The following is a 13,534-nucleotide window of genomic DNA, read 5'->3' on the forward strand; positions in this document are numbered from 1 at the left end:
AAGTTGTAACGGAATTAATTTAGAGAAAAGAGCCTTTAATTCTAAAATGTGAGAACTAAATTTATAACAGAAGCTTTAAGCAAGTGAAACAAAATCACTTCTTATATAAAGCTCCTTGAAGAAAATGTTAGGTGCAAAAGCATTTTGCTAGATATATACTACAAATTCGTGTTATTGTAGTACAATTTGAGAAAGATAAGTGTACAAATTGTATATTTCAAAGGAGGGGTAACAAAAAGAAAGAAAATTACGCCTTCTCTTTTAATTCTATTAATACCTCTATGAAGAAAAAATAAAAGAAAAATCTTTTATTTAATTTTTACTCTTCTCTCATTTACTGGAATTCCAAACACTGTGATTGCAATATTTCGAACAAGAGTGAATCTGGTGAAGGCAAGGTGGCAACCGGGGCGGAGGTAGTGTCGCAGCTACGGGTTCGATCGAACACAATGACTTTTGCTTAAACTTTGTATTTGTATTGAAAAAATTATTAAATATATAAAAATATTTAATTGCGGACCCAGTAACTAAAACGAGCTATGGTTCAGTGACAAGATCAGAACCCACAACTTTAAAATCCTGACTCTATCTCCGGTGGCAACTAAAGTATCCGAGAATTTATTTCTGCGACTAGGAGTGTACAAAATCTTTTATCCAAGCAATAATGCCACATGTGCTCTTTTCATTCGGCACTATAAACCGTACTTTATCTGAGAATTCAAGGTTTCTTATGTCCACCACAATTTCTCTGTTTTCCACTAGCCCCACATAATACTTGGTGGCCTATACCTTGTCCCTTATTTGCCACCTTGTGTTTACTAACAAAAGCTGAGTGCTTATTCTTCTTCTTCAGAAGTCAATTTTAATTAGGAAAAAAATGGCAACACAGGCATTGATCTCCTCATCGTCCATTGCCTCCTCAGCAGAGGCTGCCAGACAAATTGTAGGAGGAAGACCATTCCAATCTCCAATCAAGAAGACCTCCTTTGTTGTAAGGGCTACTGCCACTCCACCTGTTAAGGTAACCCCCTTTCTTCAGTTTTCTTGCACTTCAACTATTCCATCGGGCACTCGTTGCCTTCCACTAGTAGGCACTCACTAAGGCTTGGGTAAAAGGAAAAATATCCCCTAATATTTTTCACCTTTACTTAGAGATTTAAAGCAGTCTCCCAGGATTTTCATCCCCCTTCATTACTACTAAATCCTTAGCTTACATTTAGTTTAAGCAGTAGCAGAGCCAAGAATTTGAGCAAGGGGATTTGAAAAAATATACAAATGTCAAAACTAAGATATGAGCCTATAAGGGGACTTGATAGTTTATATGGAGTGTGTGTGTGTGTGTATGTATGTGAGTATATATATTATTTTGTTTTTACTCTTTTTGTACTGCAATTTTCAAGTGAAGGGGATTCAACTGAACCTCCTTCATCAAAGGTAGCTCTGCCACTGAGTTCAAGTATTAACAAACTTTTTCTGTTGAACAGCAAGGAGCAAATAGGCCTCTTTGGTTTGCCTCCAAGCAGAGTCTTTCATACTTGGATGGCAGGTAAGACTAATGGGACTCTCTCACTCAACCATTCTACCTCCATAGCCTTGTTGACTTGTGCATGTTATCTTAATCTGAAATAGCTATCTTAAGTCTGATTATTGAGAACTCTTCATTTGTATGTAATCCACAGCCTTCCTGGTGACTATGGGTTTGATCCCCTGGGACTGTCAGACCCTGAAGGTACCGGAGGTTTCATTGAGCCAAAATGGCTAGCATATGGAGAAATCATCAATGGAAGATTCGCTATGTTAGGAGCAGCAGGAGCCATTGCGCCCGAGATTCTTGGAAAGGCTGGTCTCATCCCAGCAGAAACAGCTCTTCCATGGTTCCAGACCGGAGTGATTCCTCCAGCTGGAACATACAGCTACTGGGCTGACAATTACACCCTATTTGTACTGGAGATGGCACTCATGGGATTTGCTGAGCACAGAAGATTCCAGGACTGGGCCAAGCCAGGTTCTATGGGTAAACAATACTTTTTGGGGCTAGAGAAAGGCTTGGGAGGCTCTGGAGACCCGGCATACCCTGGCGGACCTTTCTTTAACCCTCTCGGGTTTGGAAAAGATGAGAAGTCTTTAAAAGACTTGAAGCTCAAGGAGGTTAAGAATGGAAGATTGGCTATGTTGGCCATCTTGGGTTACTTCATTCAAGGTTTGGTTACTGGAGTTGGACCTTACCAAAACCTCCTTGACCATTTGGCTGATCCTGTAAACAACAACGTCTTGACCAGCCTCAAGTTCCACTAAGCCGGGAGCAAACCATTCTGTTTTACCTTTCCCTATTCTGATATGTAACATTATGTGCAGATATTATTTTGCATGTCATTGTAAGGTAAAAAGGACATTCGACTTAAAATCCCGGTTATTGTTCAAAGTTTTAGGTACTAGATTCCTGCTGCATAATCATTCCACAACTGCAGCATCCTTCAGGATCATGTATAAACTTCACAAGCAAAGAGCAATACTAGATTAAATGTAGAATTAGAAAGCGTTAAACATAAAATTAGCAGCAAAGAACCATGAAATGAAAGCACAAAGCTTAGACTTAACTTTCATGAGGAATATAGTCAGAATAGTAAACATCATACTCATGCAAACCTCTTATTTATCAAATTTATTATCATGGGTTTCCTTCAGTCGGGTCCGAATCTGTCAGGTATTTCCATTAAAATAAGCATCTGCTAAAAGATACAGACAAGGACGTCCTTTGGCATATAAATCAACAACTATAGAAGAATAATTTGTGTGAATCCAAACAAACATAATAACACAATGAAGACCTTATTATTGTATAACACTAATTATGAAAATTCAAATGTAATTCAAAACCTCTTCAGCTTTAGCTTGCCTAAGGACTCCATTCAGCACTGATAACATGACGAATATAATCAGAAGATAAGAAACTAGAAAGTAGAGGTTCACAGTACAGTGACTTAGGCAGGTCTCTCACGACTTTGAAAAAAGTTGTTCCTGTTAAGCAGCATTAGCCAAAGGTTCACTTTCATTCGATGCTTCAAGCCTGTAAGGTTATCAACAATAATACAGGAGTCAGACTATGCAAACACAAGTTATACCACAAAGCAGGTAGTGATGGCATCCCATTTGCATCCATGTTAATTACTTCAAAAACAGAATACAATCTTTTCTTCTATCATCTTTTCTGACATGTTAAGAAAAGAATATGTGTTGTAAAATAAAGGTTCCACCAATTCAGTTGAGAGTTCTTTTGTTAGTAGAATGCTTGTCTAGAAGTCTGTGCCAATAATATAACAAGAAAAACCAGATTGAACCCTGAACCCTAAATCCTAACGGGCTTTTAAGATGCTTAGTTTTTGCTATCACAGTGCCCTGGTTAGTTTTTAGTACCAATTACTGTTCGAGACGTGCTTGACCATCAGAGGAAGGAACTCCAAGCAAAAAAAATGGTGGCAGACTATTCCAGCATGATAGATGCTTTGAAGACAAAGGAGAGCCCATTGAGAAGATCAAAATGAACTGTTTAATTCTGTTTTATTTTTGGTGTAACCAGAGTTATATTAATGATGCTGAAGCAGTGGTAGAACTGATAGGATCCCTTTAAGAAAAGAAAGGGATGCACTTTCAGTAGTTTGTAAATACTTTTGACAGCACCTTCTTGGTGCTATATCTATAATACACTTACCTTTTCTCAAGAAAATAAAAATTTACTGTTCGACATGTGTGCACACTATTTTAAACCCTTTAACAGCTTACTGATAATCTGAAAATAAGTCCTCCAATATCTTTTCTAAGTACCTCATGCATTGCCGAAAGTAGTATTGTCAATCTGCTTTGGCATACACTGAGGTCGTAAAAACTGTAATTTTGCACTGAAAAATTATGACAAAAGCTCCCATCTGCCAGGCAGTAGTATGCTCATACATATATTAGTTTCAAGGATACCATTTTGTCTTGCAAAAAGATTGTATTGTCAAGATCTCTTTCTAGGGACATTGATCCAACCCATTAACTGTGTGAATGTGCAATTGGAAACAGAAGCACTATTCTACTAGCAAGTAAAAGAAACTTGTATTCCACCTAACTGAAGTAAAATATGCAGTTAGTGGGTTTGGAAAGGGGAAAGCACTCATTGACAGAAGAGAACCCACAACTTTATCTAGCTTAAATAATATTCCTGCTAGCTGCTAGCAGGTTACGCAATCATGTCATTAACTTCAGGAAAGAAATTCAATGCCTTCACAATAAGCTGAAAAATTCATGGAAACCTAAACAACTTTTTCTAAGATACTAAACCGGGAATCCTAGAGAATTACAACAAGTCTTAATCATGTGCACATTTACCTCTGAAGTCCTTCACCAACTTCCATCCTTAGAAAGCCTCCTATTTTAACTGGTGAACCGACTTCCTTGGATAGATTGCTTATCAATGTCTGCAATTTTTTCATCGATGAGTCAACTAGTTAGTCATCCATGTGAACATCGTAAGAGATGCCAGTACATGTAAGAAACAATGCAAATGAGAAACTCAAAAATCAATTGAAAGGTGAGACCAAATTATCTTCCTTTCTTCAAGATGATATGCTGAGTTACAACTTGAGCCTTGCAGAAATCTCCTAACATATGTGGACACAGAAATACATCTAAATAGGGCACAATGCACTCAAAAGATTTAAACAAAATATTTGACAGAAAATGAACAAAAGGATGTCTGTAACATCCAGACGAGCCAATAACTCCATATGTGTAACACGAATTGGGCCAACAAAAGTGTAAGTGCTGAGTGCTGACAACTATTACAATTTTCAAAAAATGGGCTCCCAAGCCAAATTATTTAAACTGGTTCAAGTTTTTATATACACAGATATGAGAGCTTTGTTGCAATTGTCGAAGGAACACTTAAGCAGTTAAGCCCTAAAGCAGCGAGCAGGTTGAGCGCTTCAATGAAAACGAGCTAATCAAAGGCTTTTTTTTTAAAAGGTTAAATTATGAGGCCCTTAGGCTCTCTGTATATTCATCAAAATGATGTATTAATAGTCGAGAAAATTCACTGATAAAGTATCTGGAATAAATACAGAATTGCAGGGGAGCAGAAACAAAGCAAAGTGGTAAGCAACCAACTAAGCATTGCAAAAAAGTGACAAAGAGGACCAGCAAGAACTATCCAAAGCCCAGCTTCAAGCTCTCAATCTCGCCATAGTCACATAGAAGAAGAGCAGGTTGATCTAAGAGTAAGAGGAATAAGAGATTGAATCCTATAAATCTGGTGACATTTACTAAAAGCCGTGGAGGAGTAGTAGAAAGTTATGCTTATGCATAAATATCCTAGTATATGAACAGGAAATTTCTGAACTTAGTATAAGACAAAGCTGAATTAGAAACTTAAAAATGTATAGTTACGTCCGAATCAGGCATGTAACATGGTTCTTAGATTTGATTGGCATGCTCTTGTATTTCACTTGACTCACTGCAAGATGGGGATGGGCATCGGTCGGTTCGGTTTGGTTGTGAATGTTATTGGTTCGTCATATCGGTTATCGGTTTATAAATATACTAAACCGATAACGGAACCGATAAGATATCGGTTATCGAGTATCGGTTAGTCGGTTATCGATCCTTATCGGTTCGGTTATCAGTTTACCCGATAAGAATAAAAACTATCCAAAAAATAATGATCGAACTATTAGGAGAAAGGAATTGAATTTTTACTCTTAAGATAAGAGGGATTAAAAAATAAAACTTTCTTTGCATTTGAAAATCCCAATGAATGATCTCAATTTTCAAAGTTATAAGTTACTAGGAGTAAGGGATAAGACATTCAACAATCTAATCTTACTAACTATCTCACTGCGAGCGGGCATAATTTACAGGAAAATAATAAAATCCTAATCTTGTAAATACTAAAGAATCAGTGCAACAAAAGAAACAAATTTTAAAACTAAAAATCTGAACAATTAATTCTTTAAAGTTTAAAACTAATTAAGGTTAGAAGATGAAGAGTAGCTACCGAGAGAATTGAGAGAATGAGAGAATGAAGCCATAAGGTGGTTTTATATATTTAGTGGGTAAAATTATAATTTTGTTAAAGCTTATTGGCTATCGGTTAAACCATTAATAAATTGGGAAAACCGAGACCCGAACCGATAATCCATTAGTCAAATAGCATTAAACCGTTATCGAACTATTTACAAATAACCCGATACCGATAACCCAATAGCTTTTTGTCGGTTCGGTCTATTGGTTATGCCCGATATATGCCCAGCCCTACTGCAAGACAAGTAACAATTTCGTCAGTCCTTCCTCTGATACCTCCAATTCATTCTTCTTCAGTTTGTCAATTTGTTGTTGTGTTCCTTTTTAGTGTAGGTGTGGTCAAGCAGTTCTGTTACAGAAATAGTGCCTGAACCTGGATAAATTCCAATTATTCCATAAAAGGATAGATGACCAAACAAATGGATGAGCTCAAAGAGGAAAAGGAGGAAAGAACCATACTCTCAGAGAAGAGGCGATCCGAATTTTATCTTTTTTTATATCCAAATCATATCTTAACTTCGAGCATTTTTTTAGTCCCTCTGCTCAACAATTATTCCTTGAGTTTTTATTAAATTTTTCTTCACATTTATGTGTACATACAGACATTAATGACCAATCTTCATTCTGCACTTCTATTCACTAAAATGTTTTCATTTGCACTTTGCGGTTAAAGCATCTGCGGGCCTTCGCATTTTCCAATGGCTTTCACCTTTGACAACATTGCCAAAAGATCATGAAGCTATCTGAGTAAAAAGCTGGTCCTAGAAGGTCCAACTATGTTATGTACGATACTTACAGCTTCTTACCATTTTGGTAGCAGATATTGCCACTCAACCCACACGAGGAAGATAAATGGTGCATATTTTATAACCAGTTATGACAGTCCAAACCCATATAAAGGCATATCAGACCATTTTATACCATTTCTAACACCCAAGCCATATTTACAGGCAATTAAAGTGATTGCCTCAGAATCCAGATGTGTTACATCTACCTCTAGTTGGTACTATCATCGTGATCCTGAATTCACTGACAAGCATCAGCTGGGATCTTATTTCAAAACAAATATTCGGTATTCAAAAGAGAAAATCAGATTATGGTGAGTGTGATACACTTTGTGAATAGGAAAAGAAACAGAAATCTAGCAAAATGACATCTCAACTAAATGATTACTTTTTTACCTTTACATTTATTGTGTCATTCACAACAAATTTCTGCTCCATCAAAGCTACTTCCTCAAAATACTTGCGCATACGACCTTCAACCATTTTTTCTATGGCAATCTGAGGCCTCCCCGAATTCTCTGCCTGTAAAGGAACATAATAGGCATTTATAATTTGAATCTAAACCTTACAAGATGATGAAGCATAATGAATGCAAGCTTCATTTTTTATCAACATGACATGGGTTGCCATTGACATTGAGAATGGTGGCAGCCCTTTGTTAGCTCCTCTTGCATTCTTTTGGTTATTGAGTCATCAATGAGTACCATATAACTAACTGGCAAATTATTGAAGGAATGCAACATCAGGGTAGCTCTTTTTTCTTAGCACTTGATATTTTTCTCAGCAAGGCCTTATTTGTAGTACCTTTTCTCAATTCAATTATTTGTTTCACTTAGATGATTGGTCCATCAAGAGTAAATCAAACAGTGTATTCCAGTAAAGAAAAATAATGAGGAAAAAGAAAAGCAAAAATCAAATGTCACAGCCTAAATTTACTTCACAAATAAGATAAACACAGAGAACTCGACGACCTTCAACAAATATGCAAAGGAAGCACCACCCCCCCCCCCCCCAAAAAAAAAAAAAACCTGCGTATTTGAAAACTTTATGAGAATTTCCAAATACAAATCTCTAAAGAATCTTTTCTTACCTTGTTACTACCAAAACCCTAACATCTCAGCAGAAACATATCATTCAAACATCAACGGGGATTTGTTAGACTCTGCAGGTACTATATTCTCTCTATTGTAGCATTCCCAAAGAATCAAACTGGTTTATGCTGGTTTGCTTCTCTTTCTTGTTTATCATCTCGATTAATTCAAGTATTTGTCTTTTATTTTCTCATTTTGCTGGTTTCGATCAGCACATTCTTTTTGCATAGGATAATTTAGTAGTATCTTAACATTGGTCACTTTCATTCCAAAAGAAAAAATTGGTTTCCACACAAATTATAAGAATGTCGTAAAATGGAAACACCCAGGAGATGTATAGAGACCAGTGGATCGACTGAACACCAAATCAAGGTGTCAGGCTCCTCAAAGTGTTAGAATATATATCCTGAGCCCTAACAATTGTTCTAATTGCAAATTCAAATTACCAAATTCTGAGAGCCATTACAATTACACAGCATGTTGTTATTTTTAAAAGCAAAGGAAAAAACCGATCTGAGCATCACAAAAGCATACTCAAACTGAATAAAAGAGAACATATCATATCCTCAATTAACACAAATAATGATCTGCATGGGTTACATCTTATGTGAAGTATTACAAGGTGCTAAAAATTTCTTTACAGCATCAAATGCAACAAAAAACAGATGCTCCGACCACATTCCTGCCCCCCTCCCCCTCGGTAGGAAAACCTCAAAAAAGGAAGAAAGGAACCGTTTTTTCTCCAGCTTCATGATGCATAACAGGCAATTCTTTTTCTAAGCACAAGCATCATAGATCAGAGTTCACTTGCAAGTTAGCTTTTGATTTCATAATTCCTGTAATTCCACGTGAACACAGCAAAAATAAATCATCACTGTGGATTGACAAAGTACCTGAGATTTGAGAATCTCGCGTTCATTGCTTAGTGCATCAGAAGAAACATCTTCTTTCGTTAAGAACAGTGGCTTTGCAGCAACTACATGCATTGCTATTTCTGATCCAACACGCTGAAGGGCATCTTGTGGTACATTCTGATCTTCTACTTCAACTGATAAAATCCCAGCAATACGTCCCACACCTGCATATATTTTCACAAGAATTAGATTTACTATTATTTCAAATATCAAAAGCTCAAAAGTCCTTCAAATATTGTTAAAAATTGCTTCTTTTTTAATTCCATCACAAATTCAACAACAACAACAACAACAAAACCAGTTTAATTCCATAAGTTGGAAAATTCGCAAATTCAAATACACAAAAAATTTAGCTGCAGAATAACATCTACTCCCTGAATGCAGCAAGGCATCTCAAATGAATTCTACCTGGTTGAGGGCTTGTATGTAGATACGTTGATATCACACCAATCGACGGAGTGGACATTGCAAACCCCCTTCTTAGTTTGACATTCTCCCCCATCATTGCAGCTACTTCAGTTATCGCATTTTGTACACTTTTTTCTCCACTCAGTTTAGGATGGTCAAGGTTCATCTTCAAGTCCTGTAGGAAACAAAGAATTTAAAGGGTTCTGTTCTTAAAGAAGCAGAGCTGCAGAAAGATAATAGGATTTGAATCTGCACTGTGAAAACTGGACAGCTGTAATTGATCAGGATCAAAGGCGGATCCGGAATTTGATAACTACGGGTGCCATTGTCATTAATAAAATCTACCACTAGTGAAGGAGAGTGAATTAAGGTGTACATCTAATCGGTTCGATCCGTTTTGAATTAATTCGGGTCGGGTTAGTTCGATCCATTTGAATTAATTCAATTCGATTTACACGATTTTTTGTGTATAAATAAATATGTGATCACCAAACCATATTAGTTTTGTTCATTTCGATGTAGTTATCTCAATCCAAATCCTAGTGAATAATGTGACTAAAATCATAAAATAAAATTTTAAATTAGCAAAGACACCCCTTCAATCTACATGTAGCTAGATTAATGTTATGTTTATTCCATCATTATAAAAGAAATTAAAAATTAAAAAAAAAATAGATGAACAAAGAAGAGAAAATTATTAAAATCACCTACATACGAATTGTTGAAGGTCTATAAAAAGAAAAAGGAAGCAAATATATAATTTAAAGAAGTAATAAAAATGGATTGGACAAAGAGAGAGGAAGCATCAAGAATAGGAAATAAAATAAATTAAGAGAAGGAGCCGGAAGAAATGAAATAAAGAAAGAAAAAGGACTGATGGAGAAAGTAGGAACAAGGAGCAAGTCTTGATCCCGGGTCTGGCGCTTGGTATTTTGGCATTTCAACCAAGGCACCCAACAGCTAATTTATTATTGGGGTGCCACCTCTTAATAATATGAATTTTTATGTTTGAAATATCAATAAATATATAATATCCAAGTGTTAGGGTGATGTACCACCCCTAATGCCCTACATAGATCCGCCCCTGATCAGGATGCTTCTACATGAAGAAATGAGTCAACAGAAAGCAAAATTCCATATAACAGAAATCAAAAGAACTTATATACTTGTACGAATATCCATCAAAATGTTAAACAGAATACTCTAATGTCCAAAAACTAGTTTAAATGTACACCATATAAATGAACAGAAAAAGAACATGGGTTAGCCTCTGGATGGACAAAAACTACGACTTACCTCCAGATGTTCAAGTCCAAGAGGAATAGCAGCAGAAGTCTGTTGTGAGCCCTCAAGCAGCAATGCCAGCTTTGCCAAAGATAAGGCCTATTCATGATGCATATATAAGAACAACTCCATGAGATTGTGTTGCATGGTGAGGGAAGAGGAAGGTTACCATCAAACAATGTTAAAGAGAAACCTTATTTAGAGAACCATTAAGAAAATAAGATCTCCAGAATCATAAAATAGGAGGAATATCTTGCAAAATCCAAGCTTATTGTCTTGCAAAATCTGTACCCCCTTTCGTTCAAAGTGAATATTATGCCTTCCATTATTGTGTCACAATTAATGTCTACATTCCTAAATGGAATATCTTACAACTTACTGCATGAGACAAGTTTAAAGTTGGGTTAGACAGCTCCAATACTGACCAAGTATTGAAAAATTTCATTCCTTGCAACAAAGTCGGTTTCACAGTTAAGTTCAATAACAGCTGCCTTCTTTTCATTCTGCGCCAAGGCAAGCAACCCTTCGGCAGCAGTCCGAGATGACTTCTTTGATGCAAGAACAATCCCCCTTTTCCTAAGGTCCTTCTGAGCAGCCTCTGCATTGAAGAGATATTACCATTTCATTCTCGGTGGCAAAGAATAATAGGAAGTTAAGTAAGGAAAAAAGCCTAATGATTTGCACACTTGCCAATATCCCAATTGCTAGTAATAAGAGCAGCTTTGACTTCTTTTATGGGAGCACTTGTTCTTTCTCTCAGCCGCTTTATTAAGTTCATCTGCTCCATCGAGGAAATTTCGGCTGAATATCTCCTAATAGACATTGTATATGTTCTAGGTCCATCCGCATGTTTGTAAAGATATCCTTTGGACTCAGCAACGGAATTTCCTCTATGTGTCGAAGTAGAGTAGCCACGTCCGCAACATATAGAGCTATTTAAACTCTTGTATATGATCTCAATAGGGCGTTTTACACCACGATAACACACCATCTTTCAGATATTGGAATGTGATCTGAAAATTAAGGAATTGGATATACTTAACATATGCATAATGATCTTAAAGCGTTTCAAGAAATACTTACTTAAATCCAACAAAACTAAATACACGACACAAAGTGTTCAGTTGTTAGAAGATTCACAACTGAGGATTCTCCCATAGAGGCAAATCAAACGCAGAAACAGAGGACAAAGAGGGAAAGAGACCTAAAAGCAAACATAGGTGGAAAGAGAGAAGACTCAAGATCCATAGCAAAGACTGAAGCATAACGTTAAATAACTGAAACTACAAAAATTAGATCTTTATTGCTGCTGGAGAAATATATTCTACTAAAATAACCTGAAATTAGGTTATATTTCTGTTTCCGCTGAACTGCTATAGTAATTTAATCTAGGATATCCTTTTAGTAAGATGATACAGCTACTTAATCTATGATATTTATTACACAAAAGTGAGGTACACTTAACGTATTCTGATATTTCCAACCACACTAATAGAGCAATGAAGTCCATCTAATGGTCACTGAAAGGCACATTCACCCTTCAGTACAGCTACTCCCAGACTTTGAGAGCTGTATTATTACATTGCAACCAATGCCTACAGTGATATCACCTCCTTGAGTGGAGCGTGAGTAATGACAATGTTTGTTCACCAAGAGAGGGAGAAGATAACAAACAACTTTTGATAAGTTAAAATCTAACAAAATTAACTAGATGCTGCACGACAATGCCGGAAGAGAATAATTATAATCATGACAGTTTGCAGGCCATTGAATAGAAGTGTTCTCCTTTGTGATCCATTCATTCTGCGACACATAATTACACGTCATGGCAGTGAACTGAAATTTTGCCATTGACCTCATAATGCCAAGTGGGAGAGCTCTAGCAAATGGAAATGGACAAAATTTCAGGGTATTATCAAAGACAACAATAGAAACAGGGATGAGGCAATCCTTTAAAGAGCATATAGATCATCTCTATCAAGCTGAACTTAATTTAACTAAATGGTAACCAGAAATATAATTTTTCAAAAGGAGAAACACAAAAGCAGGAAAACTGGAAGAGACATAGGGGCACCCGGGCACTGAAGTTTCTTTGGCGCATTTCTTCGAACACCTCATGTACTAAGGCAACAAAATTAGCTAAAGTGCACTCCTTTTTTTCTTTTTCTTAATTGGCAAATCGCTATCCTTAAGAAAAAAGTGAATAAAGGAATTAAATCACTCGAGTGGCGGTCAACCCATTCTCCAATTACACTGATAGCTCCCATTCTTACAAAACAGTGAATAAAGAGACTGTTTGTGAGTGCGTAACAGATTGGTGCTAAAGAAGGTTACCTGTTATGCTGATGAGGAGGAAAAATCCGGTCCGAAATCAGCAACTACTGAGGATGTCGTGGTGGCTAATTGGCTGCTATTAGTACCTCCTTTTTGTGGGTTTTGAGGGTTTGCCTTTTTCTATTTTCTTTTTTTCTGGTTTGCTTATGGTTTCCGTTATTAGCGACTTCTTTTAATTTTATTTTCTTAGGAAAATGGCCACAAATGTCCCTGTACTATTGAAAATAGACCAAAGATACTCTTTTTTTAACTTTTGGTCCAACATTGTCCCTGAACTATTAGAAATAGCATACAAATATCCTTATCGTTAGCAAAATGCCCAAGTATTCCCCTATCCCGTTAATAGATATTCATGTCTCGTATATCCCCTTTTAAAACGTATTTATTTGCTGTGATAGACTCCATTTTGGAGAAAAAAGGCTACTTCACTTATTCCTTATATATTGTGTATCAGTTGTAAGCACGTGATTTTTGCCCTATATAAGAATTACTCCCAAAAAATTCAAAAATAAAATGATTTTTCTTTGGTGTACAATTTTGTGATATTTTGAAGAATTATTTGTATTTGTCTGTGCGTGTTTATTCGCTAAATTAATAAAAAATACAAAAATATGTCGCATTTTGCATGTAGGATTTAATTCTACAATTGTTAGTAATTAAA

At 36.2% G+C, this 13,534-nt stretch overlaps 2 protein-coding genes across 3 annotated transcripts; one reads left to right on the forward strand and one right to left on the reverse strand.

The window, feature by feature from the left end:
• Positions 1 to 730: 730 nt before the first annotated feature.
• Positions 731 to 2,422, forward strand: LOC107784622 (chlorophyll a-b binding protein 8, chloroplastic). The gene is made up of 3 exons (XM_016605780.2): positions 731 to 1,021; positions 1,485 to 1,546; positions 1,680 to 2,422. The coding sequence occupies exons 1-3, from the start codon at positions 878 to 880 to the stop codon at positions 2,293 to 2,295; spliced, it is 822 nt and encodes a 273-aa protein (XP_016461266.1). The 5' UTR covers positions 731 to 877; the 3' UTR covers positions 2,296 to 2,422.
• A 202-nt stretch (positions 2,423 to 2,624) lies between these two features.
• On the reverse strand, positions 2,625 to 13,021 carry LOC107784621 (elongation factor Ts, mitochondrial). Of its 2 annotated transcripts, none has more exons than XM_016605777.2 (9): positions 12,874 to 13,021; positions 11,230 to 11,552; positions 10,965 to 11,137; positions 10,552 to 10,638; positions 9,256 to 9,430; positions 8,827 to 9,011; positions 7,239 to 7,364; positions 4,369 to 4,457; positions 2,625 to 3,067 (listed from the first exon to the last, which is right to left on the reverse strand). In XM_016605777.2, the coding sequence occupies exons 2-9, from the start codon at positions 11,528 to 11,530 to the stop codon at positions 3,022 to 3,024; spliced, it is 1,182 nt and encodes a 393-aa protein (XP_016461263.1). In that variant the 5' UTR covers positions 11,531 to 11,552; positions 12,874 to 13,021; the 3' UTR covers positions 2,625 to 3,021. The 2 variants fall into 2 exon arrangements, with proteins under 2 accessions (XP_016461263.1, XP_075076017.1); XM_075219916.1 differs by having other exon boundaries at positions 11,230 to 12,418.
• Positions 13,022 to 13,534: the final 513 nt, after the last annotated feature.

Source organism: Nicotiana tabacum, chromosome 8 (assembly GCF_000715075.1).
Source record: "Nicotiana tabacum cultivar K326 chromosome 8, ASM71507v2, whole genome shotgun sequence".
NCBI lineage: Eukaryota > Viridiplantae > Streptophyta > Magnoliopsida > Solanales > Solanaceae > Nicotiana > Nicotiana tabacum.